This window comes from Chrysemys picta, chromosome 4 (genome assembly GCF_011386835.1).
Source record: "Chrysemys picta bellii isolate R12L10 chromosome 4, ASM1138683v2, whole genome shotgun sequence".
Classification (NCBI taxonomy): Eukaryota; Metazoa; Chordata; order Testudines; family Emydidae; genus Chrysemys; species Chrysemys picta.
This window is the reverse complement of record NC_088794.1, coordinates 29758387-29781465: the sequence shown is the minus strand read 5'-3', so window position 1 is coordinate 29781465 and position 23079 is coordinate 29758387. Positions and strand designations below refer to the sequence as shown.

The 23079-nt window shown below is 46.2% G+C and overlaps 2 protein-coding genes and 1 long non-coding RNA gene across 15 annotated transcripts in view; 2 read left to right on the top strand and 1 right to left on the bottom strand.

Annotated features, from left to right (window-relative positions):
• Window positions 1–5676, top strand: part of ANO9 (anoctamin 9) — a 38147-nt gene extending 32471 nt beyond the window's left edge. For all 5 annotated transcript variants that reach the window (XR_010600445.1, XM_005310776.4, XM_042862105.2 and 2 more), the window contains 2 exons: window positions 696–808; window positions 2303–5676. Coding sequence is in view for 4 of the 5 variants with exons in the window: in XM_005310776.4 (XP_005310833.2) it covers window positions 696–808; window positions 2303–2324 (135 nt within the window). In the remaining variant the exon portion in view is untranslated. The remainder of the gene's footprint in view (window positions 1–695; window positions 809–2302) is intronic.
• A 2530-nt stretch (window positions 5677–8206) lies between these two features.
• Window positions 8207–23079, top strand: part of SIGIRR (single Ig and TIR domain containing) — a 40224-nt gene continuing 25351 nt past the window's right edge. For 3 of the 9 annotated variants that reach the window (XM_065591869.1, XM_042862100.2, XM_065591867.1), the window contains exon 1: window positions 15688–15827. The gene's annotated coding sequence lies outside the window, so the exon portion shown is untranslated. Of the gene's footprint in view, window positions 8429–15606; window positions 15996–23079 lie in introns of those variants that run through there. The other 6 variants (XM_065591868.1, XM_042862101.2, XM_008175127.4 and 3 more) reach the window with 4 other exon arrangements.
• Window positions 18961–22943, bottom strand: LOC135982946 (uncharacterized). The gene is made up of 2 exons (XR_010600444.1): window positions 22792–22943; window positions 18961–20662 (listed from the first exon to the last, which is right to left on the bottom strand). It is a non-coding gene; the product is annotated as an uncharacterized LOC135982946 (long non-coding RNA).

Below are 23079 nucleotides of genomic sequence, written 5' to 3'. Positions count from 1 at the left end.
CCTCCCCCGTGTTCTGCCCTCACCCACACCTGTCATCGCTTTCCCTCTCCCCTGCCCCTGTTGACAGTCACTAACTCCTGCTGTTAGTCCCCTGCTCACTTGCCATCTGCCCTTCAGGCAATGCCATGCACAGGTGACTAGCAGGAAAAACAGCCACTGCCCTTGGCTGGGGGCAAATTAGGACAGCCTCAAAGTCCGCTCTGCTGGCAGTGGTACCATTGCAAAGCTTGCATTTCAAAAGGGAGTGTAGGGCTACATCCAGAGCCAGACATAAAGCTAAGAGAAACCAGGGACTGTGGGTCCTCATGGCTTGATCTGCCACCCTCTCTGGCCCAGGTTTCCCAGGACTGGAATGAGAGGGGGTTGATGTTTTGGGGGCCCCATAATAGCCTGAATTTGGGGCCCTAAGGGGAGGCATTACCCTAGAAATCATCCCTGAATGCAGCAGTGTGTGTGTGTGTGTATTTTATGATTCCGATCGAACTCCCACTGAAGTCAATGGGAGTCTTGATTGATTTCAATGGGAGTTGGATTGGGCACTGGATGGCTTGCGTACTTGGTATATGCCCATGTGGCAGCTGAGCATGGCCATGGAGCTATTACTCCTTGCTAATTGCTGCTGGGTCACTGATCACAGCTTATCTCCCCTGAGAACTGGTTCTGACTGCATGGTGGGCTCTGCTTGCTCATTTCAGCACGTGGCTCTGTGCATCAAGTTGATTGCAGCCTGGTATGTACCCGACATCCCCCAATGGGTTAAGAATAAGCACCTGAAGAAAAAAAATGAAAATCTACAGGGAAAACTCAGGTAGGTGTTGTCCTAGGAATAGCTGTGAAGGGTTCTGGAGCACCGTCTCTCCTGGAAGGCAGTGTGATCTAGAGCAGGAGACCTGGCTTCTTGTCCTGACTGGCTGTGTGACCTTGGGGTTAGTCACTGCACCTCCTCTGCACAGATACCATTAATAGTAGCTGCCCTCCCTCAACCACTGCTCCACTCAGAGGGCTACTCTGAATAGGAGTGGGCAGAGCAGAAAGGTGGAACAGAACGGTCTCTGGCGGGGCTTGACAACCTCTTACGTTCTGCCCAGGCTGGAATCAGTATAAGGGATAAAAAATGATCTGTGTTGGCCAAGTGTCATCTCTACTCCACTGCCAAAACCTAGGCATCCTAGGGTCTTAACTACCAATTCTACCACAAGTCAACCTCCTGACATCTAATCTGCCTGTTCAGTAGAGGAAGTGTGAGATGAAGGCTGGTGGCATGTGACTTTTTAGAAGAGAGTCCTGCAAGCATTGGTTAGCCTCCCAAAGGAAGCAGTGGAAGCACTATCCCTGGTTTCACTTAAAACTAGACTGGGGAATAGAAGGAGCAATCCATCCTTGGCCCCTGGAGGCTGGATTAGCCCAGTGATTCTCCAGTTTTTTCATTCTGGAAACTGTCTCATCCAAGAGACAGTGCACCTCTGAGGGACCTGCCTGCCCTACAATCCCCCGGTGCTTGGCTAGCCACATTCCTCATTCTACAGAGCATGAGGGAGGGCTCCATAGTCCTTTATTAATCCACAGACCACATTTTGAGAACCCCTGGATTAGATTACTCAAAACTAAAGCTGGCCAGAAAATGTGGTGGTGGTGTTGTTGTTTTGTGTTTTTTTCGGGGGAGGGGGGGAGGGACTTCCCCCTCCAGAAAACTCCCACAGAAATGAAAATTTCTCAACTTTCCATGGAAAATTTTTGACTTTTTTTGGTAAAAAGTCAAAATTTAAATATATCTGCTGAAAACTGAAGAAATGCTGCTATAATGCCCTATGGGAGTTGTAGTTCAGATGCTTCATGCTGCCATTCTCCTTTGTAGATTGGACTATATTTCACATGAAGCACCACAGTCTCCCTCTATTAACAAAGGGAAGTGGTACATCATGGGAGTCCCTGATCATGTTGCATTATGGGAGATGTAGCCCAGCTAGGAAACCCTGCCCACAAAGGAGAATGGGGACATGAGGGAACTGAACTACAAGTTCTAGGAGACAGTGTGATGGTATCGCCAAATCAAAATATGTTGCCTTTCTGCCATTTGGGGTTTTTTTCCAATATAATCTAAATTTGCTAAGACTAGCAGACTCTTTTCACAAAAAGTCTTTTAATTGAAACCCTGCTTGCCATAGTAAAATAGCTTTGCTAGAATTTTTTCGACCAGCCCTTCTAACTAGTTCTTACTCATCTGAAGTTTGATTGTTCTGTTCAATAACTCTGATGGTGTCACTGGAACTACCTGGATTGTTTCTGTATCTTCCAAAAAAAGGGATCACTCTACAAGCGTATAGCGAGTCACTGAGCATGCAGCAGAGGTCAGAAGCAGAGACTGCAGATCCAGTATCCAGCAGGACAGTGCTGTGGGCTTTGGAGGCACTATACAGGCACCTCCCACAAACCCTACAACTGCAGCTCATTCTTTCCTATTGTTTTGGACTTTGCCTCTTAACTGAGGGGGAAACAACGCAATGGTAAACTTGCATGAGCAGATCATTTAGAATCTCACTGTGGCAGGGAAGAAGACTGTATCTTTAAGAAATGCTGCATTTCAAAAGTGTCTCCTCAGAGCTGGGGGAAAACATCTGCACTGTTGGCCAAACATAAGTTTGTCTGATTTCAAAGAAGGCTAAAAAGGGCTAGATTTTTGCTAAATTTGTCATGCTTTTCCACCATCAGGGGCAGACACGATTTTACTCCTGCACCCTCCTCCCAAATTGCTAAGAGGAAATACCATATAAGGCCTATGTCTATGGAGATGGGTGAGGTTACCCTGTCTGCTGTACCAACATTGTCCCCAGTTTGGAGGGACAGTCTCTGTCCCAGCTGACTCTCCTTTCTACCATACATCTAAGACCTATTTCTTGACTAGATGAGACTGGATTCTTGACCGCTGATCACTGGTTCTTACTGTAATGATGTGTGACCTTGTGCAAATTAACCTCTTGGTGCCTCCATTTATGTAATGGGGCAAACACCTAGATGCTGTGCAGCTTAAATAATTAATATCTAAAGCACTTTGAGGCCTTGTCTACATTGAGAATTTGCCCTCATTCCATTACTCAGTGAGCAGCCACTGCAAACTCCAAATACACACAAATACACTGTGTTTGGCATGAGTGGAGCTTACCTCAGTTTCAAACAGCAGTTAGTTCCACTGAAGCAGGTTGGGGCTCTTCTCAGCTATATGTGGGATTTGCTCTGGTGCAGCGAGCGACACCACTTGCTGGCCAATGTAAACCAGCCCTTGGATCCTTTCGGAGATCCTGTGTTAGCATTTCTTTGAGTCAGGCAATCTGATGCTAATCTACGGCAGACGACCTGGCTTTATCTTCAGTAGTTCATTTTAATCCTTCACTTGTCATTAAACTGGGCTTTGCTGGCTGAGCTGCGGAGTAGATTGCTTACTTTCTCTATCCCCTTTGTATTTCATACGTCTCACCAGTCCTTCTCCTTCCAGTGGAGTCTCTCAATGCTCCTGTACACCTCCATCACCCAGGAAGCAGCTATTCTCTCTTTTACTAAAGTGATCACAGTAGTTCCTCCTATAGGTAAGGGTGCAGAGCAGGGCCTTACCCTAAATCTCCTACATCCCAAGCGAGTACCCTAATCACTGGATGGTAATGGGGTAGGGTAGCTCCCTCTCTTAAACCCTGCACTTGTTGGCACTTCACTCCTGGCTAGTTTAGGCCACTTGCTGCTAAGCTGGCTGGCTTCAGAAGATCCCTTCCATAGGCACCTAACTCTCCCCGTGCCCTTGTATGGGGAGCCTGAGCACCTAGGTCAGGCTGATTCCATGAGGTGGCAGGCTGCCTGAGAGCTAGGCATTACAATGCTTAGGTACCTTTGTGGATCGGGCCCTTGTCGGCCTTCAGTGAGGACTGACAGCTAGGTTTGAAAAATGTTAGTGTCAGATTCACAGAGCTAAAGCCCAGTTGGAACATGCCCAATAGAAAACACTCTTAAATCTGCAAATGTACAGGTAGACCCCAGAACTGCAGAGAATCCTGTGTGGGAAGATCCCTTCACACTAAGTGCCAGGGAAGGCTGGGGTCCACCAACTTGGAGCGTATTATAGGATCAGGGCCTTTTAACGTTGGCCTTTTAATGGGGCCAAGCTAAATCTAAGTGAGACAGACTTAACTCGTTCAACAAAGTTTCAGTGGTTTAGCTAAATTGGTTTAATTCACATGTAGGGCTTGTCCACATGCGTGGGTTTAAAATCACACTAACTTCAGCTAGTGAGCACTCAAATGACCTTCCCAGTCCACGCATGTTGCAATTCTTCCAAGTGGATTAACTGGCCCAGAAATACTTATTCTACAATCCACTTTGAAAGTTCTTTGCATAGTGAGGTAATGCAGACTAACATTGACATTCATGCACGGCTCATTTCACACTAGGTTGGCAGTAGGCCAGCTTCTATCCCACTGTATTTTGCCAGGACCAGCCTGTCTGTTTACCTGGGTGCCCTCCACTGCTCTGGGGTCATGTTGCCCAGATGTCCCCTCCCTGTTCAAATGCTGCCAGGAGCCCAGGAACAGTCCATTTTTTCCTGGAGTACAGCCCTCAAGCCTTCCAGCAGTGCTATTACTGCCATCTAATGCCTTGTGAAGCAGCATGGAAACATGCGGAGATCTTTGATCGCCTTGCCATCTGGGGAGACGCAAGGGTACAGGCAGCACTTTAAAAAAAAAAAACCTGAATAATGCAGTCTATGAAGACATCTCTAAATAGATAGCCCCAAAGGGTCACAGTGGGACCCTATTCAATGCCACAGCACAAGCAAAGCACTCAAAAGCCACTACAAGAAAATGAGGGACAAAAGATGGACCTCTAACAATACTCCTATGACCTGTCTTTACTATGAGACTTTTCTGCTGGGATGCCACTATTGGTGTAAATTCTATATTTAGACAAGTCCTCAATGTGTAGTTTAAGGATTAAATTGAACCTTTTCTAGTTTTCTTAAATAATCAAGGCAATTAAATGCAAACTCCTATCACCCTACCCATTAAGGCTGAGCAACAAAGCACTCAGACACAGGACATTCCAGACATTGATTCTTGCTGTCATCTTTCCTGTTTTCCTTGTTCAATGTCAGCTCTAAAAATGTATGTATTTAATCTATGCCAGAAAGTATATGGCTTGAGCACAGTGACTGAATGAATCTTGCAGTCAAAAAAATCTTAGCTTTTCTAACACCCTGATTTGTGAATTTTTGATTTGTCAGCCTTGTGCTAATGCTAAGTTTTACATTTGTTATTTACATCTAAGTGACTAGATTATGAAGCACGGCAGGGGAATCAAGCTCTGATACACACGTGCCTGCATGCTAGGCTGAAACTTTAAGCATGTGAAATCCGCTGAAGTCCAATGTGGCTACTCAAGGGCCCCCCATTGGACTTCAGTGGACTAGTCACATGCTTAAAGTTACACATGTGCCTGTGTACCATGTTGAATCTGGTCATTAATGCAGCAGGTGCGATGTGGCATTTAAAATATTTCCCTGGTCTCCTTTATTCTGGATGCCAGGTATGCTGTACATATTTTAAAATGCTCAGTAATGGTTGCTTGAAATACTGTGCAATAATATTGTAATTTTTTAATAAAGGTGATTTTATACAATAAACTTTTTTTTTTAAAGATGTTGCTTTGGTTTATTAAGCAAAGAGTTGGGCTGGGTTTGGATGGTAAAGAATTGAAATGTGAAGGCCATTTACAAACTTTAGGGTAACATTTTCAAAATCACTTGTAACTTAAGCCTGACTTACACACAGGTTTTGTACCAATAATTATTTCAATGTTTAAAACAAACAAAACCAGAAAAAGTTAGAACAGTACAATCCAGTGCTAAAAGGTGCTTATATCGCTATAGAGGGAACAAGTTATCTCTTCATGAAGCACTTTTATCTCACTATAACTGTGTCTACATTAGGGTTGTTACCACTGCTTTTTTATGTACACTTGCACACTATATCCTACTCTAATGATATTCTTGGATTTGAAAGGGAACCCTGACACATTTTGCCCAGAGCCTTGAAATGCTCTTTCTGGCATTGGTGAAAGCTATTGTAAGTAGTTTTATTGAATTGGCTTAATAGCATAAAATGCATTATGTTGGCTATTAATACTAAACTCACATTTATATAGCAACTTTCATCCTAAAGCACCTTCACACAGGCAACCCTTCATGCATCACTGAAATGCAGCCACCTCTGAATTGCAACACTGTAAGCTGCACACAGTAATGTGACAAGCTTAGCACAGAAAGTAAGGAAGAATACAGTAGCAAATTGAGACTGCAGAAAGAATTTGAGCAGGAGGATGCAATTAGTCAGATCCTGTATCTTTAGAGATGGCACCTCTAATAGCACACTGGGCACAAATCAGGACTGAGTGAGAGAGAAGAATAATATGCACTGATCAACACCACTTTTTGCCATGCTGGGTTTTCCTTGGAGGTATCCCTTTAATGTACCAATCAGGCCTAAGCCTGTTTAACTTGTAAAATTTGACAAATCCACAGCCCAACCTGGTATAGCTGCAGGTTAGATACAACAATAAACATAAAAACAAGTTATTTACTGCACTGTCTCAGGGATCACAGCTTCTGGTTTGGCTTCTCCATCAAAAAGCCATGAAGTGCTGAGGGTTAACTCAGCAGTGAGAATGGCAAAGCAGGGTAATAAATAGAAACAACTCCTAAGTAAATAACAAGTGCACAGCTGGCTTATCTGAGCTTACACAGCTTCAAAATACATTGCTCTGAGTCCACAGTGGTGCTTTTATTGTAGTTACTGGGAGTTGCATGTACAAATCATGGGCTGTATCTGATCCTAAGGTCCATACTCTACTCAGGGCCAGATTCTCAGCTGCTGTAAATCAACGTAGCTCTACTGAAGTCAACAGCGTTACTGACTAACATGAGTGAATATCACCCCTATCATCATCATGCATCCTTGGGGGTTTCAGTGGAATTGCATAGGAGAGCAAAATTTGTCCCTAAAAGCTTTTTTCTTTTCATTAGTCTAAGCTGATGGTAAGGACTTAAGTATCTCATTCCTGCCTTTAAGGAACATTATGATGCAGGGCAAGATGCTGGCACCAAGCACTTTAGAGGAGTCCATCATTTGGAGTGGGGAGGGAAGGGGGTGGATCTGACATTAATCACCCTCGTTCTTTGCCTCTCCATGCTTATGGATGGTAGTACCTCCTCCTGGCTGAATTCCACTCTCCTAATCAGGTGACAGGGAGAATACAGCAGCTATTAAAGAACCCATCTAACACAGCTAGAATTTTAGTTTAATCCATTCAGCAGGCAGAACATCCCATCACACCTGCTGCTCAAAGAGACACATGCTGCTTTGTGTCCTCTAATGTTCTTTGTGGCGCTGACAACGTCGCACAATAAGAGTGGTTGATTTTGGAAGACAAGGCTTTCAGTGTTGCAGTGAATTGTCTCTGCCCACAGAATGGGTTCAGTTATGCTCAGGAGCACGGAGCATTGAAAGGAAAGTTACACAGACCCACGATGCTGGTTCAGAACCTTGTCTCCTGTCATTTGGCGCTTCCTTTCCTGCCTTAACTCAGCCCAGCTGGGTTCCCATGTTTATTCCCCCCCGGCAGATCGGTGCCTCTTGGGAGTAGAGAAGCTCAGTTTAAATCAGGCAGGTACGCCTAACAATTAAATGCTGAGGGTTTTTCCTCATTATACAATGCAAGGCTGATGCTGACCATTATTTAAGGGCATCTTTTAAAGCAAGAAATGGGGGTCCTGCTCCAGCACCCCCTGAATTCAGTGGCCCGAGTCCTGGCCCCTGTGCTCTTGCAGCCCGGGGGCTCATCAGTCCTATGTAGCTAGTTTTTTAGACCATGCCCATCCCCGTGGTCTCTGGGACTGAGGCCGGAAAGCCCTGACCCACCCTGCTGCCACGGGGTCCCAGGGCTGAGGTGGGGTGGGTGATGTCCGTCACAGGGAGCCTCCAGGGTGCAGTGGATGAGGCTCCTTCCTCCCACCTGCAGCCTCCCTAATCCCCTGCGCCAGGGCCCCGCCTCCCTCGCTGCAGGCTGAGCCCAGCCAGGCACCTGCCGCCCCGCCAGGTGAGCGCAGCCTGCGTCATAGGCTGGGCGGTGTCGGCGCGGGACCAAAGCTGAACCCCGCCCGGTGCATGCCGGGAGCTGAAGTCCTCTCCCCCTGGGAATCTCAGCCTCGAGGCCGCCGCGGGACTAGTACCCCAGAGTGCTCCGCGCGTTGTGGTGGAACCGCCCCTCTGCCTACCTGGGCGCCGGTTCCCATGGCAACTGGGCGGTGCCTGGGTGCAGGTGCCAAGAAGTCTCTCCGCCCCCACCCACGGCACAGGCTGCCCCCGGGGTGGGGCCCCCTGGACGGAAATAGGTAGGTGTCACCCCAGACACTGCCCTGTCCCCAGCACCACCTGCAGCCACTCCAAGTCCCTCACTGCCAATGCCACCCACAGCCAGCCCCAAGGGCTCTGTTGGGCCCCATGATGGCTAGGATTCGCTGCTTGCTCTTCCCCACTGGTTTCCTTGTCTGATCCCATCCCCCAGGTTCACTGCCTTCTGCCATTCATACCCTGACTACTCCATGGGGATCCCTGCCTGGCTGCCTACTCCTCTTCCATCATTGTGCCCACCCAAGGGGTTCTCCGCTGCTCCTTCCATTTTCCACCACCACATCCACCCATGGAGTTCCCTGTTGCTGTTCCTCCCCCAGTGTTCCCTACCACACCATGCTACCCTGCCTGTTTGACCCTTGTGCTAGGAAGTCCTCACTTCGCTCTCTAGACCATCACCCCTTTGATGGCATTTTGCAGGCACCTCAACCTGGGAAGGAATCACACTGCAGGGATGCCATATTAATATTGGGATAGATCCAGATATACTGAGACCAGTGGCAACCCTGTGATGCATGCCCAACATGCTGTGCTCCACTAGCAGCTGATCGAGGTGGAGCATAGCATGCTAGAAGTGGGCTCTGCCTGGGCCATACTTGTCTATTTAAGGTGATAGTGGCACAATCTATGTTCTATGGTTTGGAGCAGCTCTGGGGTTCCTGGCAATGTTTGAACACCTGTGATTAAAAGTATAAATAGTAATTAGAGATTATTCTGATCCAAAACTCACCCTTCAAATGGTCCAGATATTGGGAAAATTTGGACCTGGATCCAAACATCACATCTGGATCCATTACGTCTCCTTAATGGGGGGAGCCAAAACCCTGGATCAGAATACCCTCAAACTTGGAGATAGCTAGGACTAGAGTGACATCCACTTTTTTGGCTTGGTTTTATTTCTGATCATGGAGGCTGAGAGCTCATATCCTGGCATCAGTGTTTTAAATAGAAAGCTGATTAGCAAGTGGCTCTATAATAGAGAATGAACAGGCTATACAGCGAGATGGGAAGGACTGAGGTTCACCTTTCATATTTTGCTTTGAAAAAATTGAAAGATTTTTAAAAAGTTTCATTATTTCTCTTTGTTAAAGGGGAAAAGTTACTGACAGAGTACTAAAAAATTCTGGGGAAAAAATTACCCACTGAAACTAGAGTGTCAGTGTATTATTATGAGCTTGGTATTCAATGTTTAATGCTAAAAGAACAGGAGTACTTGTGGCACCTTAGAGACCTCAGTACAACTCTGACCTGTTCATGCTCTCTGTATGTGTATATATACCTCCTCAATATATATTCCACTCTATATGCATCCGAAGAAGTGGGCTGTAGTCCACGAAAGCTTATGCTCTAATAAATTTGTTAGTCTCTAAGGTGCCACAAGTACTCCTGTTCTTTTTGCGGATACAGACTAACACAGCTGCTACTCTAAAACCAATGTTTAATGCTGACATTTTATGTGGAAACTGGTTTCTTTTAAATTGAATTTCAGTGTAAGTCGCTATAAAATGAAAGATTGGAAATGAAAATGCTTGGAGGAGGATTGGTCAGTAAGGAAATTGCAGAATCGAAATGCAGCTAATTGCAGGAGGGCAGTATATTGTGGTCAGGTTTCTTAGAAAATGGGTTTGCCTAGTGGCTAGCCAGCATGGTGAGCTTTGTGAATGAATCCATGCATATAGACAAAGTGCACAATCAGTCATGAGGATGCCACCCACCATTTTTAAATGCTATGTGTTGCTAAAAGCAACATTTGTCAGTGAGCTTTAGAGGAACAAAGAGCAGTTCTTTAAAAATCCAGCCTTTGAAAAGCTAGGTGTGTACTCACCACCCATTCCTGCCACACCGGATATTTTAGCCTCTGAAATTCCCTAAGATTTACTCTCTTGAGTTTCTCTGTGTTTTGTTCTTCAGGGATTCATTTGTCTTTTTAAAAACAGAAATACTGGTTACAGAGACACAGTGAACTCAGATTTTTGTAAAAACTTGTTTTACAATTTTTTGCTAACTCAAACCCAACAAAAATGCACTGCTTGGATACTGTGGTGATTGGCAGGCACTATATATAGCTGCCAGGCTTTATGCAGTTCCACAGGTGACCTTTTATACAAAATGTAATGAGCTAATTAGCATATTTACAAACAGTTTGCATTTGACTCTAGCATATGATCAATACATCCTTTCCCAAGCAGTGGAGCTGCACAAAACTTGACAACTATGAGAGCTGACATAAGGACTCTATGCTAGCCACTTGCAGCCCCCTGCCTAGTGGTCATGTCAAGGAGGGAGGGGTTTGGCCAGGTAGGGGACACAGCTTTAGTGCAGCATGCTGCAGATATAGGGGACATGGGAAGCTGAGCTCTCTAGTTTTCATCATACTCAGATCCCCAGATGCTCTAGACTAGAGTATGAGGAGCACAAGTGTGATTTAAAACCTTTCCTGCTCCCTGATCCTGCCCCAATTACAGAAATAAAGTCACTGAAAATTGGGCCCATTGTCTTCATAGCTCTCTGCAAAGTACTTAGCACACTCTTGGTGCTATCCAACTAAAAGTCGAACTGGAGTGTCATTGTCCAAGCTAATAGAAGTGCAGAGAACAAACATAGAAATAAACAAGTTACAGGAATAGTGGGAAGATTTTTAACATTATTCCAGTTTTAATAATCTACAATCCACTACATTCCTTTACCCACATTACTAAGAGGACACTGACCATAAATACAGTCATTGATCATGCTTTCACTTTTGAGTGAAGCAATACACACTGCTCCCTCCGACTGCCAATGATGCAGAAAAAGGTGTGTGGGTTTAGAGGGAGGGTCCTGACTTTGAATGAGATGTGAAGCTAAATGCCTCATCAGTGGTAATTAAAAAATATCCAAGGGCACTTTTTTGCAAGAGTAGGGGTGTTACCCTGGCGTATTGACAAAGTTCAAATTGGAATAGTTACAATCTGCCTTCGTGAATCCGTTTCACTTGGACACAGTATCTTCCTTACTTTCTGCCCTTAACTGTTGGGTAGGGCTACTGTGTGCTGTTAAACACCTGCTGTTTTTAATCCCAGTGATGGCTGCATTTCAATAGTGAATGAAAGGACATGTAAATAGAGCATGATCCTGTAAGATGCTGAGCACCTCCCATGAGATGCTGAGTGCACTCAATTCCCATTGACTTCATTGAGAGATGAGTATTCAGCTCTTTGCAGGATTGGGCCCAACAGTTTGTAAAGTGCATTGGGATGAAAGACACTGTGTACAAATTTAGATCTAGGGCTATATTCTCTGTTGGTTTAACTGCATTGAAGTCAACAGAGTTCCACCAGAGAATCTGGCCCTTCATATTAAAATTTATTTTAACCACCTACAGTTTCTTCAGAAGTTCCCTCCCCCAAGGATCAGAGACTTAGGGAAGGGACATCCAGTTTTGTGGTTGGAGAGAAAAGCTGGCATGCAGCATTGTTGAAGCAATCAGCGGACGCCATGCTGTGTCATCCCATATTTCTGAGAGAAGACACAATGCAGGCTGCAAACAGAAAAGAGCAGTAGGTGTGACATGTCTGACCCTGAGGCTCAGAGCTCTGCAAAAAACCAATCACAAAGTTGCCTTTGAAAAGGCTGGTAAAGGCATGAGAGCTGCAGTGTCATCTTTAATCCTTTTCTATTTGATTATTTTTGACAGGTGTGTAACTCACCCGCTTATTGTTTAACAAATCCCATCACGTTTTGTACAGTGATGCAGGATATAGCCGCATGCACATGCCCGGGGGCTGCTTGTGGAGATCACGGGCTGTCTACATACTGATCAGTGTTCCAGAATAAGAGATAGGACAGAAGAAATTTCACTCAGGAGGATAAACCCCAGTGGGGAAGGGTACACAGCATTAAAGCCACCAGCATGATTGGCCTTAATTGGCTCCCTCAGCAAAGTGCCGTGACTAATGAGCCATGGACACTCAACTCCCCTCCCCTCCCACTCTAGAAGTGGCCCCTACATATGAGGGTTGAGGCCCAGTGTGTGGGAAACTTGCACTGCTGCTGCCTTGGCCAAGCAGGACGTCAGTCTCCTGAGCTGTCAATCTGGCAGCATTCACTAACACTAAATGCACAAGGACAAAATGTTTTAACCAGGAGTGGCGTTCTTCCCCTGCCAGCTGCTCTCCACTTTCCTTACTTCCCTGTCATGCTGCTTTCCAGAGCATAGCAAAGGGTCAAACTGACAGACCACCTCTCCCCACTATGACAAAACCTACCACCTTCTTCCACTCCTTGCTTACACCCAGATTTGTGCTCATTCAACGCGCCTCTATTTTAAAGTACCCAACTTAACACCTAGGGCTTCCAGAGATGCCACAGATCCCATTAACTTCAGATCAGCTCTAGGTGACACAAAATAACACCGCTAGTGGCTGGTCTCTGTTAGCATTCCCACCAGTGGGAGGCCAAGACATGCTTCTAGAGGACAGTGCTTATCCGGCTGTACTAGCCTGATGCTTTTCTGAATGTCAGAGTCATCCAACTTCTTTTTAAAAAGAAAAATGATTTTGCACCATTAGTGTCATTCCATAACCCTGCATATTAAAAGATTCATGAATTTAGCTAACCCCAATCTGTAGTGCTTGCTTCCCAGTAGAGCTGTAATATCTGTGACACACTTTATAGTCAAGTGGGATGAAAAAAATATCCCCTTAATAACCAGTTTTATTGCTTAGCCATAAATGCTTTGTCTCTGCATGGGTAGGGAGTTGGAGCCCAGGGAACAGATTATTTTCTCATTATTCAATTCACAGTGTTGAATAACTGAGAATAGCAAATACGGATGTGGGAGAGAGAGTAACACATTTTGCAAGCCAAGGAGCGCAGGGCAATGAAGTAGAAGCTTCTATTATAAAAGCTAAAATACAATACAGGACACAGACATCCGTGACTAAAGCCTGGCAGGCCACTGGAATGCAAAGACACTATGTAGGCTACCATTTGTTATCAGATACATTGAAAGCAGGGGTCAGCTGAACCTGTTTGCTGCAGGTTGGAAAGATAGCATATTTCCCTGGTGGTTTCTATCTCGTGCTCCAAAATCCAACCAATAGGGGTTTTTTTTGTTTGTTTGGGGTTTTTTTAAGTTAAAAGGGTGGGATTTTAGAGATTTTTTTCAGTATTGGCCCAACTATTCCACTGAAGTCAGTGGAAGTTTTACCAAAGACTGCAGTGGGAGCAGTTAGACCAATGATGGGCATTTTTGAAAATGCCATCCTTAATCTCTGTTTGCAGTGTAGTTGTAGCCGTGTTGGTCCCAGGATATTAGTGAGATGAGGTGGGTGAGACAATATCTTTTATTGGACCAATTTCTGTTGATGAAAGAGACAAGCTTTCGAGCCTACACAGACTTAAAGTATTGCTCAGTGTAAACTCAAAAGCTTGTCTCTTTCACCAACAGAAATTGGTCCAATAAAAGATTATCTTACCCACCTTGTATCGTTACTTTCTATCAGCTTTTATGGTTGCAAAGATAACCTTCAACATGTGACCTACTTGTAACCGACCCAGTAGTGTCTGCCTGAGGGCACGTCTTCACTGGCAAAGTTAAAGTGCTAAAAACCATTTCCATGAGGGGCGTAGCGACCACTCCCAGAGCTGGCACACTGTCTACACTGGTGCTTTACAGCACTAAAACTTGCTGCGCTCATGGGGGTGTTTTCTCACACCCCTGAGGGAGAAAGTTGCATTGCTGTAAGGTGCCAATGTAGACAAGCCCTGGGTCTGCAGAGAGCCTGAAGTGATAAGACTGAGAAGTGTGATCTCAGTTGATTCTGAAGTCTAAGGAAGCTATTTAATATGCTAGCATTGTTAACTATTTCACTGCTTGTCAAATCTTGCAAGAAAGATGGATGATCATTTAATGCACAATCCTGCACCAATTAAGGTCATTGTGAGTTTTACCATTGGCTTCAATGGGAACAGATTTGGGCCTTTAATGAAGATCTCTCAATAAGCTGTGAGTGAAGTCTCATTTTGATGTGACGAATGGGCAGAGCTGAGATTGTGAGCAGAGTTTAGGCAAATGCTGCCACTGGTATCATTAAGCTTATCCCTGACTGAAAGGTTGCATGCTTCCAACCTCAAGAGTTGCCTTCATTACAGCATAGCACATGCCCTGGGGAATGTTAATAACACTTTTAATAACTATGCTCTACTGTGTGCTGTTTATCAGCTATTGTGGTTCACCTCAGAGGTGGCTGCATTTCACTGCTGGGTGAGTGATCAATATAGATATACAAACTGTCAGTTTAAAAATGCTTTTAAATCATTGAGGGGAAAATATATAAATTTAAGATATTAGTGTAATAAAAGCTACGATGGATCAGGCACTATGTAAAGATATCTACTAATAAAGATTTTACATTGTTCCAGTTCAGACCTTTCCCAGAATATTTCTGTAATTGGCCATAATGATACATGAAATGATTGGGCTATACTGCGTTTGAACCTGTGCTGTTGTGCCCTACAAGCCAAGCTATAAACAGTTGGGACCCGGAGCTAAAAGCACCCTTAAGTCCCAGTGACTTCAGTGGAACCGTAGATACTCAGTGCCGCTCTCAGAATCAGACTAATCGCAAGTTTTGGCACCGTGTGTATGTGCAAATGATGCAGTGACTCACTGAATAGATAGTTTAGCGTGTGGAATACGAAAAGGAGAAAGGAAGCTTATGTGAATGGCCAGTTCTCTAGCTGCAGCACTGGGCTTAGGAGATAATGTTACCGATCACATCACGTGCTGTATACAGGTTTAGTCTTGTCTCAGTATCTCCATTTACTGCTCTGCATTGGAAAGCAGCAGGGCTCCTTGGGGTATTTTTTCTTCTTCCCCAATGGTGGCAGCTTGACGTTAGTGAGTGCTGGAGTATCATGCGAGTCTGAGTAATTGGCTGAGCTCCATAAAGCAGCTATATTCCCACAGTGCCAGAGCCCTTGGAGAGAGTTCTTGTGCAACCTGCCTCCCAGCTTTGCATGCTGCAAATTCCTAGTCGTCTATTTTTCTACCAACAGGTTGGGTTTTGTTTTTGTCGGTGTGTGCAGGTTTCCTTTTCCCCATACCGTTCAGGTGGAAAGGTAGGAGGAGCAATAGTAGCAGGTGGGAGGGGACTGGCTGTCCCTAGTGCAAGCCTGGAGGCTTGTGATTGGGGGGGAGAGTGGAATGAGCCCTTCAAGCACAAAATGAAGGGCATGGGTTGAACAATGAAAAAAATTACTTAACTGGCAGGGCCAGCCTATTGGATGGTCACATGAGCAAGGTGGCTGGGATCAGGGAGTGCGCAGCATGTGCAGTGCCCCTGGTTCTGGGTCTGGAGACCTCTGCCTGAAGCTGGAAGAGGGTTGCTCCGAAAGGTAATCCTTTCCCCCTGTGCTTATCTTCTTTGCAGAGTACTGCATGAGAGTGAGCCAAGGTGGAGGGGAGACTGGCCTCTGTTCTGTCTGTAACAGCTGTGCTGTCAGCCCTCTGCCTTCCCAAGGCTGCCGCAGGGAGTGAGCAGGAAAGGACTACAGCCCCACCAGGTGAGGATCAAATAGCGGTGTCGTGGAGCAAAGTGGGAGCTTGGGGCTGGGGGTCACTGTGTATGGTGCTTGGTGATAAAGGCAGACTCTGCTCCTTTAGAAAAGGAAACAGGGACTGTTGGATCCACAGGCTCTCCCACTTTCCCTGGGTTCCCCAGCCCCACTGGTCCCTGCTGCTCCCATTTAACCTGTTTGGCCGTGCGGCCGCTCTTCCATCCCTGCTGTGAAAAACCACAGGTGCTTCTGTTACTGTTCTGATACCCATGAGCTCTGCTCTAGCACCAATCTCTATTGTTTGACCTTGGGGGGGTTCCCCTCCTTACCTGCTCCCTGCCATTTGATCCCATGGGCTCCTTTCTACCTGTATTCCCCACTGCTTGACCTTGTGGGCTCTCAGTCTGTGATCCCCACTGGATGATGCTGCAGGCCTCCATTATTCCCCTGACCCACAGGCTTCCCATCAATCCCCTGCTTCTTGACACCCTGGCTCCCCTCCTGTGTGACTTCCTGGATGCCTGCCCCCCTTCCCCCTTTCCCCTTGCACTGTCCCTGTCAACTGTCTTTCTCCCCGCTTCCTGCCTCTCTGAAGTGGCAGCTCACCATAGTATAGTAAATGGCACTATCTTTCCAAACTTCAGCAATGCCACCTTAATTGTAACATGCAATACTGGATTTAACTCATCTCAACAGAGTATGAAACTATAGCATAGCTCAGGGGTAGGCAACCTATGGCACACATGCCGAAGGCGGCACGCGAGCTGATTTTCAGTGGCACTCACACTGCCAGGGTCCTGGCCACCGGTCCGGGGGGCTCTGCATTTTAATTTAATTTTAAATGAAGCTTCTTAAACATTTTAAAAACCTTATTTAGTTTACATACAACAATAGTTTAGTATCAGAGGAGTAGCTGTGTTAGTCTGGATCTGTAAAAAGCGACAAAGAGTCCTGTGGCACCTTATAGACTAACAGATGTTTTGGAGCATAAGCTTTTGTGGGTGAATACTCACTTCATCAGATGCATGTCGTGAGTATTCACCCACGAAAGCTTATGCTCCAAAACGTGTGTTAGTCTATAAGGTGCCACAGGACTCTTTGTAGCTTTTAACAATAGTTTAGTTATATATTATAGACTTATAGAAAGAGACCTTCTAAAAACATTAAAATGTATTACTGGCACGCGAAACCTTAAATTAGAATGAATAAATGAAGACTCGGCACATCATGCCGACCCCTGGCATAGCTCAATAAAATTGGTGCTGCACCACTGACTTCCCAAGAACTCTGCCCCTTGAAACTACTGAGAGGAAAGCAGAGACTGGGCTATAATTCTGGGGAACACACTGAGATACCCCCTCGTCGGGCTTATGCAGCTTTTGGAGACCCTGGGAGTTGGCCAGAGTCAGCAGTAGATAAGTGATTCTCTTGGAGCTACCTTCTCTCCCCAGATTCAGGAGATAAGAGCCTTGCTGCCTGCCTAGCAGCAGATTGCTATGTTATAAAAATATATAACACCAATGCACGTGTTCTCGCTCCAGAAAAATCCAGCTGTCGCCATCTGCACCTTGGACTTTACCTCTTTAGCTTCCTACTACATGAGCTGATCTGACTGTCTCTTGCCTAGTGCCTTGCTTGTTCTCCATTGAAGATTGGGGCGGGGGCACCCTGTGCCTTTGTTCGCTCAGGATCACATGTTGCATCTGTCCCACTTCTTGTATGACAAGAGGAGCATCTCCAGAAAGCCAAGGCTGCTACTTGCTTGACATTATAGGTCTCCAGCAAAACTGAGCTGCGAGCATTTCTGATTGGGATGGAGGGGGCAGAGGGAAGGGTTCTGACTGGATTACGAAGGAGCAGCATCTGCTGAGGGTTGGAGTAGGTTACCCAAGTCTAGCAGCTTAGCACTCTTTAACCTGTCAGCTCTGGCCTCCCACACATGGCAGGGTGGTAATTGGTTATTGTTATAAGGAGAGATATTCACAAGGCAGGGATTGGCCTCCTCCTCTTAAACATCCTTTAGCTTGGACTTTGTGCCAGCCATATTTCATGCTCCCTGTGAGATAGGAGCAAGAGGGCCCAGGTAGTGACTCGGAGGGATGGGGCCTGGAGGGATAGAAGGACCCTCCTCCACCAAGACTGAATGATCGAATGCTGGCTTTTAGGAAGAGTCTGAGCTCTCAGAAGAGGCTGTAACTTTCATAGACTTCCTCATTCTGCCCCATGGAACAAAATGGTGTTAGTCATCCGAGTCTGAACTTCCGCAGCTGTTTAGAAAAAGGGTTCCGAACCTTGGATTTACCCTGCATCAGCAATACACCCTCCCAACACATGCCCCTTCCATGCCCCCTCCTGAGTTACAGCCAATTAAGTTCCTGTTTCAGGCTTCTTGCTATCCCAAAGGCCCCTCACCCAATCACAGTGGTTTGTGAAGAGATTTGTTACAGGGGCACGTGGCTCTGTCCTGTCTGCTATGAACAGGTGAAAGACGAGTGTGTTTAACTTATTTCTTTGGAATTTACGTTTTGGTTGATAAAGCTGCACCTAATATCAGTGACTCTTGGGTGTATCTTGACCCATAATCTGGTCCCCTTTGGAGAGCCCTGCAGAGGGAGCTGTAGCTGCTGTTCCAGTCAGCTGAAAGCCTGAGGCCCCCAGACCTTGACCTCCGTAAACAACAGATTCTTTCACTTCCCATCTCATAAGAAAGGGAAACTGTTTCTTCAGGGAAGGGTTCAGCTTCAAGCAGCTTTGTTGAGAAGTTTGTGGGCCCAGACACAGTTCAGTCCTGGGAAACCTACACTATCTAGGAGCTATCATAGCCCCAAGCTGTAACTTCAAAAGCAGTTTGCATCAAGAGTGTCAAGGAATGGGGCCCATTGGAGGGAAACTGAGATAAGGGTTATCTCTCTGGCCCTCCCTGGTATGCATGATGTGTTTATGGTGGTATTGTCAATGATTTTCCCAGGGCCAATGTCAACACAGTTTATTTGTTGGTCTAATATTACACTGTAATCTACAAGCTTTTGCATTAAGAAGGTTCTTCAGGTATATCAGTGCAGATCAACTACCCCACCTTGCCTAGGCTGGTTTCGTAGAAACTGTTCACACTTTGCAGACCATTTGGGCCTGAAACTGTGCATATGTTGACTAATTTGTTGATCCAATAAGAAGTGTCAATGCCTCTGTTGCGCACCTTTAGCATAGTGTAACTTCCCCCTTCACTCACACATGAGGATCAGCTCACTGACTTAATGGAGCTGGGTTGATTTTCATCATCTAAAGATCTGTCCCAGTGTTTTTTGGAACACACTCCTCTTTGCTGTTTGCATGGCTTTGCACGTCCACTCTCACACCTCTTTCCTCTCAAGCCTGGCTGTAAGTTAGCATGTGGATGCACATACCCACCCACACAGTCTCTTTGCTTGAAGGGAAAGCTGCACCCACTTTGCTTTGCTCAACAGTATGAAAGGTCACCAGGTGTGCAGCACTTGTTACTATAAATAAACGGCACACAGTTTAATTAACGACTTTAGTTACAAATGGCAAGTCAAAGCTCCGTGCTGGAGGCAATTGTCTGGCTGGAAAGTGCTGTCCTTTGTACGCAGGAAGCGCCAACAGGGCAGTGGGCAACCACTTTACTTTAAGGCTGATTTAGCCACCAGAAGGAACTCCGGTCAGCTCTACACTAAAAAGTCAAGTCAACCCAGCTAAGTTGTCCAGGGATGTGGAAAATCCACCCCCTTAAGCAACGTAGTTAAGCCGACCTAACCCCCGATGAGGGCAGTGCTAATTGTTCCATACAGCCTCTCAGAGAGGTAGATTAACCACAGCGATGGGAGACCCTCCCATCACACCTCCCATCACTGTAGTGAGTGTCTTCACTGAAGCGCTTCAGCAGCTATAGCGTTTTAAGTATAGACACAGCCTGCGTATAGTTTAACACTGAAGCATTTTGTGTCAGGATTAGTGATCCGAGATTACGAGGGTGGGAAGATAATATGGATAATTATGATTCTCTGCTGGGCACCATTATTAGCTTGTGAAGTAACAGTGCTTTGTCCTGTAGCCACATTTTAAACCATGACCATTCCAGTTGGATATTATCATCCACCTGCTAACTTATTGACAAGGAAAGGAAGGTGAGATTTAGTGTGCTAAAGGAGGGGTGTGCATCCCTCGCAGTTCTCCCTCTGTGCTGGGGATGCTGCCACACCCCCGGTCTTGAAGTGGTTTCCATCATATACAGCAGTGATTCTCAAACCTTCGTACTGTGACCCCTTTCACATAGCAAGCCTCTGAGTGCGACCCCCCCCCCAAATTAAAAACACTGATAACTATATTTAACACTATTATAAATGCTGGAGGCAAAGCGGGGTTGGGGTGGAGGCTGACAGCTCACAACTCACCATATAGTAACCTCACCACCCCCTAGGGGTCCCAACCTCCAGTTTGAGAACCCCTGGTCTACAGGATTTACAGTGTGGTTCAGTGGCTCTCAGCACCCCGGCCCTCTTCTTGTCTTCGCACCCGGTGGCCAATCCTTTGAGCTGGCGGTTGCAGAAGAGATGCAGGAGGAAAAACCCGCGCTGAGCTGTCTGGGTATGTATAGCATTGCCTGCAGGGGAGGAGGGTTTGCAGCATCTGGGTTTAATACCACACTTTCTTCTCTCCTGCAAACAGAGATGATACTGTGTTTAGGAGTCAGCAGCATAGGACTGGCTGGTGAAAGGTCAGGGCAGCAGGGGGCTTGTCCCAAGCTACGAGGAGGAGTTGGAGCTTGCTTAGGTCAGCTGAATAGGGAAGCCTCCAGCCTCATCTCATTCTCCAGCACTGCTGATGGGATGTGGAGGGCCATAGCTGATGATTAGCTGTACAGCCCATTCATCTCACACATTTTGGACAATGATGAGGGAGAGAAAGAACCTGAATGTGCAGCTGTTACCCACAAATGCAGTGAGCTGATAGTTCTCCCATCTATTGTAATCAGAGCACGCACAGGGATGCCCCAAGTTTCATTAAGTTTCATAGCTACCCATGGGGTAGCTATGATTAAAATACTTAAAGGGCCGAAAGAACCAATTTATGTAAGAAGATGGAGAGCTAGAGAGATTTGGTTGGATTACAGAGAGAACTCATGCTGGCTGGATAGGGGGCAGTCTATTAGGATCTGAAGGGTATAAAGGCTTGGGAGGAAGGGGTGTAGAAGTAAGAGTGATGAGCTGGAACTGAGCAAAGGAAAGTTTCAGCTGAAGGGCAGCCAGGATGTCCTTCCACTGAGATCCGTTTGAGCCTGGTGCAGCCTCCTAGGAGGGGGCGTGGTGAAAGCCTCATTGTTTGAGTTATTAAAAGTGGCTTGGCCAGAGCCCTGGAGAAGACATCACAGGGGATGACTCTGTGTTTGCCTCAAGAGAAGTGGGATTTGTTCCTCACCCTCATCTGATTTTTAGGATTGATCAGTCCCCAGAATCTTGGAAAGCTGAAGCAATACAGCTGAGCTTGGCCTAGGTTAAATGAGGAATGAGGGGTCTGGGCAGGAAACCCATGGGGAAAAGAAATTCCCTTTGGGGAAACCCTGCATTGAATTGAATGACTGTGTGGCTGAAATCCATGTGCCTGTGCTGTAAAAGGAGGAGAGGGTATCTATCCTCAGCCCTGCCCTGCAGCAGCAGCACTACGACTCAAAACCAGTTCTGCTTCAGTTTGCTCTCCCTCCACCTCTAGGCAGGCTGGGTGTGTGCTCAGCCCCTCTGGGGGGACTAGCAATACTTTCCCCTGCAGGCTCTAGGTAGATCCTGGCTCCACAGTGTTTGCACAGCAAGCAAAGCTAGCATGTTTACATACCAGCAGGTACCCAGCCCTGCCTCGGAAACCTGCCCCAGCTAGTGCTGCTTTGGAAGTGTGGTGGGGGTTTTACTATGGAGGGAGACAAGGCAGAGGGCTTGAAGGTCAGCTAGAAGATATGGGTCTGACAAAACTTCCATAGAATAAACCTGGCCATGCCAGAGACTGGGTTAAGAGCTATTGTGTAACCTCCTGTGTCTTTGAGAAGTCAGTAGGTATAGGATTAGAAGCATCCTGTTAGCAATTTTACTTGCAGAGCCTTTACCTGCCAGCCATGCCCTTGATTCCTTCTCATGACACCTGCCCGATCACCTGCCAGGTGAAGATTTGTTCTCCACTCTCTGCGGTGCTGATGTCAGACAGTCCATGCTTATTCCAGGGAGGAATTAAGTCCCTGGATGGGAACTCAGAAGAGGTGGGTGTGACGGGTTGGATCACAGAAACCCCCTTGGGTGCTGCCACCCGATGTGCAAAGACTACCCCTGCTCCTGTTTTCCCTGCCAGCTCAGGACTCCAGCACCCTGTCTTGCTGAGCCAGCCACTCCCGTCTGGCTCCAACACAGACCCAGGGTCTGAATCACTTGTCCCAAAGCTGCAGGTTTACCTGAAAACAGCTCACGGTAGTGTGCTTGTCTTTAGCACTCAGATGCCCAACTCCCAATGGGGTCTAAACCCAGATAAATCCGTTTTACCCTGCATAAAGCTTATGCAGGGCAAACTCATAAATTGTTCGCCCTCTATAACACTGATAGAGAGATATGCACAGCTGTTTGCTCCCCCAGGTATTAATACATACTCTGAGTAAATTACTAAATAGAAAGTGATTTTATTAAATACAGACAGTAGGATTTAAGTGGTTCAAAGTAGTAACAGACAGAACAAAGTAAGTCACCAAGCAAAATAAAATAAAATGCGCAGATCTATGCCTAATCAAACTGAATACAGATAATTTCCTCACCAGTTCCAGAATGCTCCCTTTTACAGGCTAAGCTCCTTTTAGCCTGGGTCCAGCAATCACTCACACCCCCTGTAGTTACTGTCCTTTGTTTCAGTCTCCTTCAAGTATCCTGCGGGGGGGTGGAGAGGCTCCTTCTTTAGCCAGCTGAAGACAAAATGGAGGGGTCTCCCACAGGTTTAAATAGACTCTCTCTTGTGGGTGGAGACCTCCCTCCTATGCAAAGTCCAGCTCCAGGATGGAGTTTTGGAGTCACCTGGGCAAGTCACATGCCCCTGCATGATTCAGTCT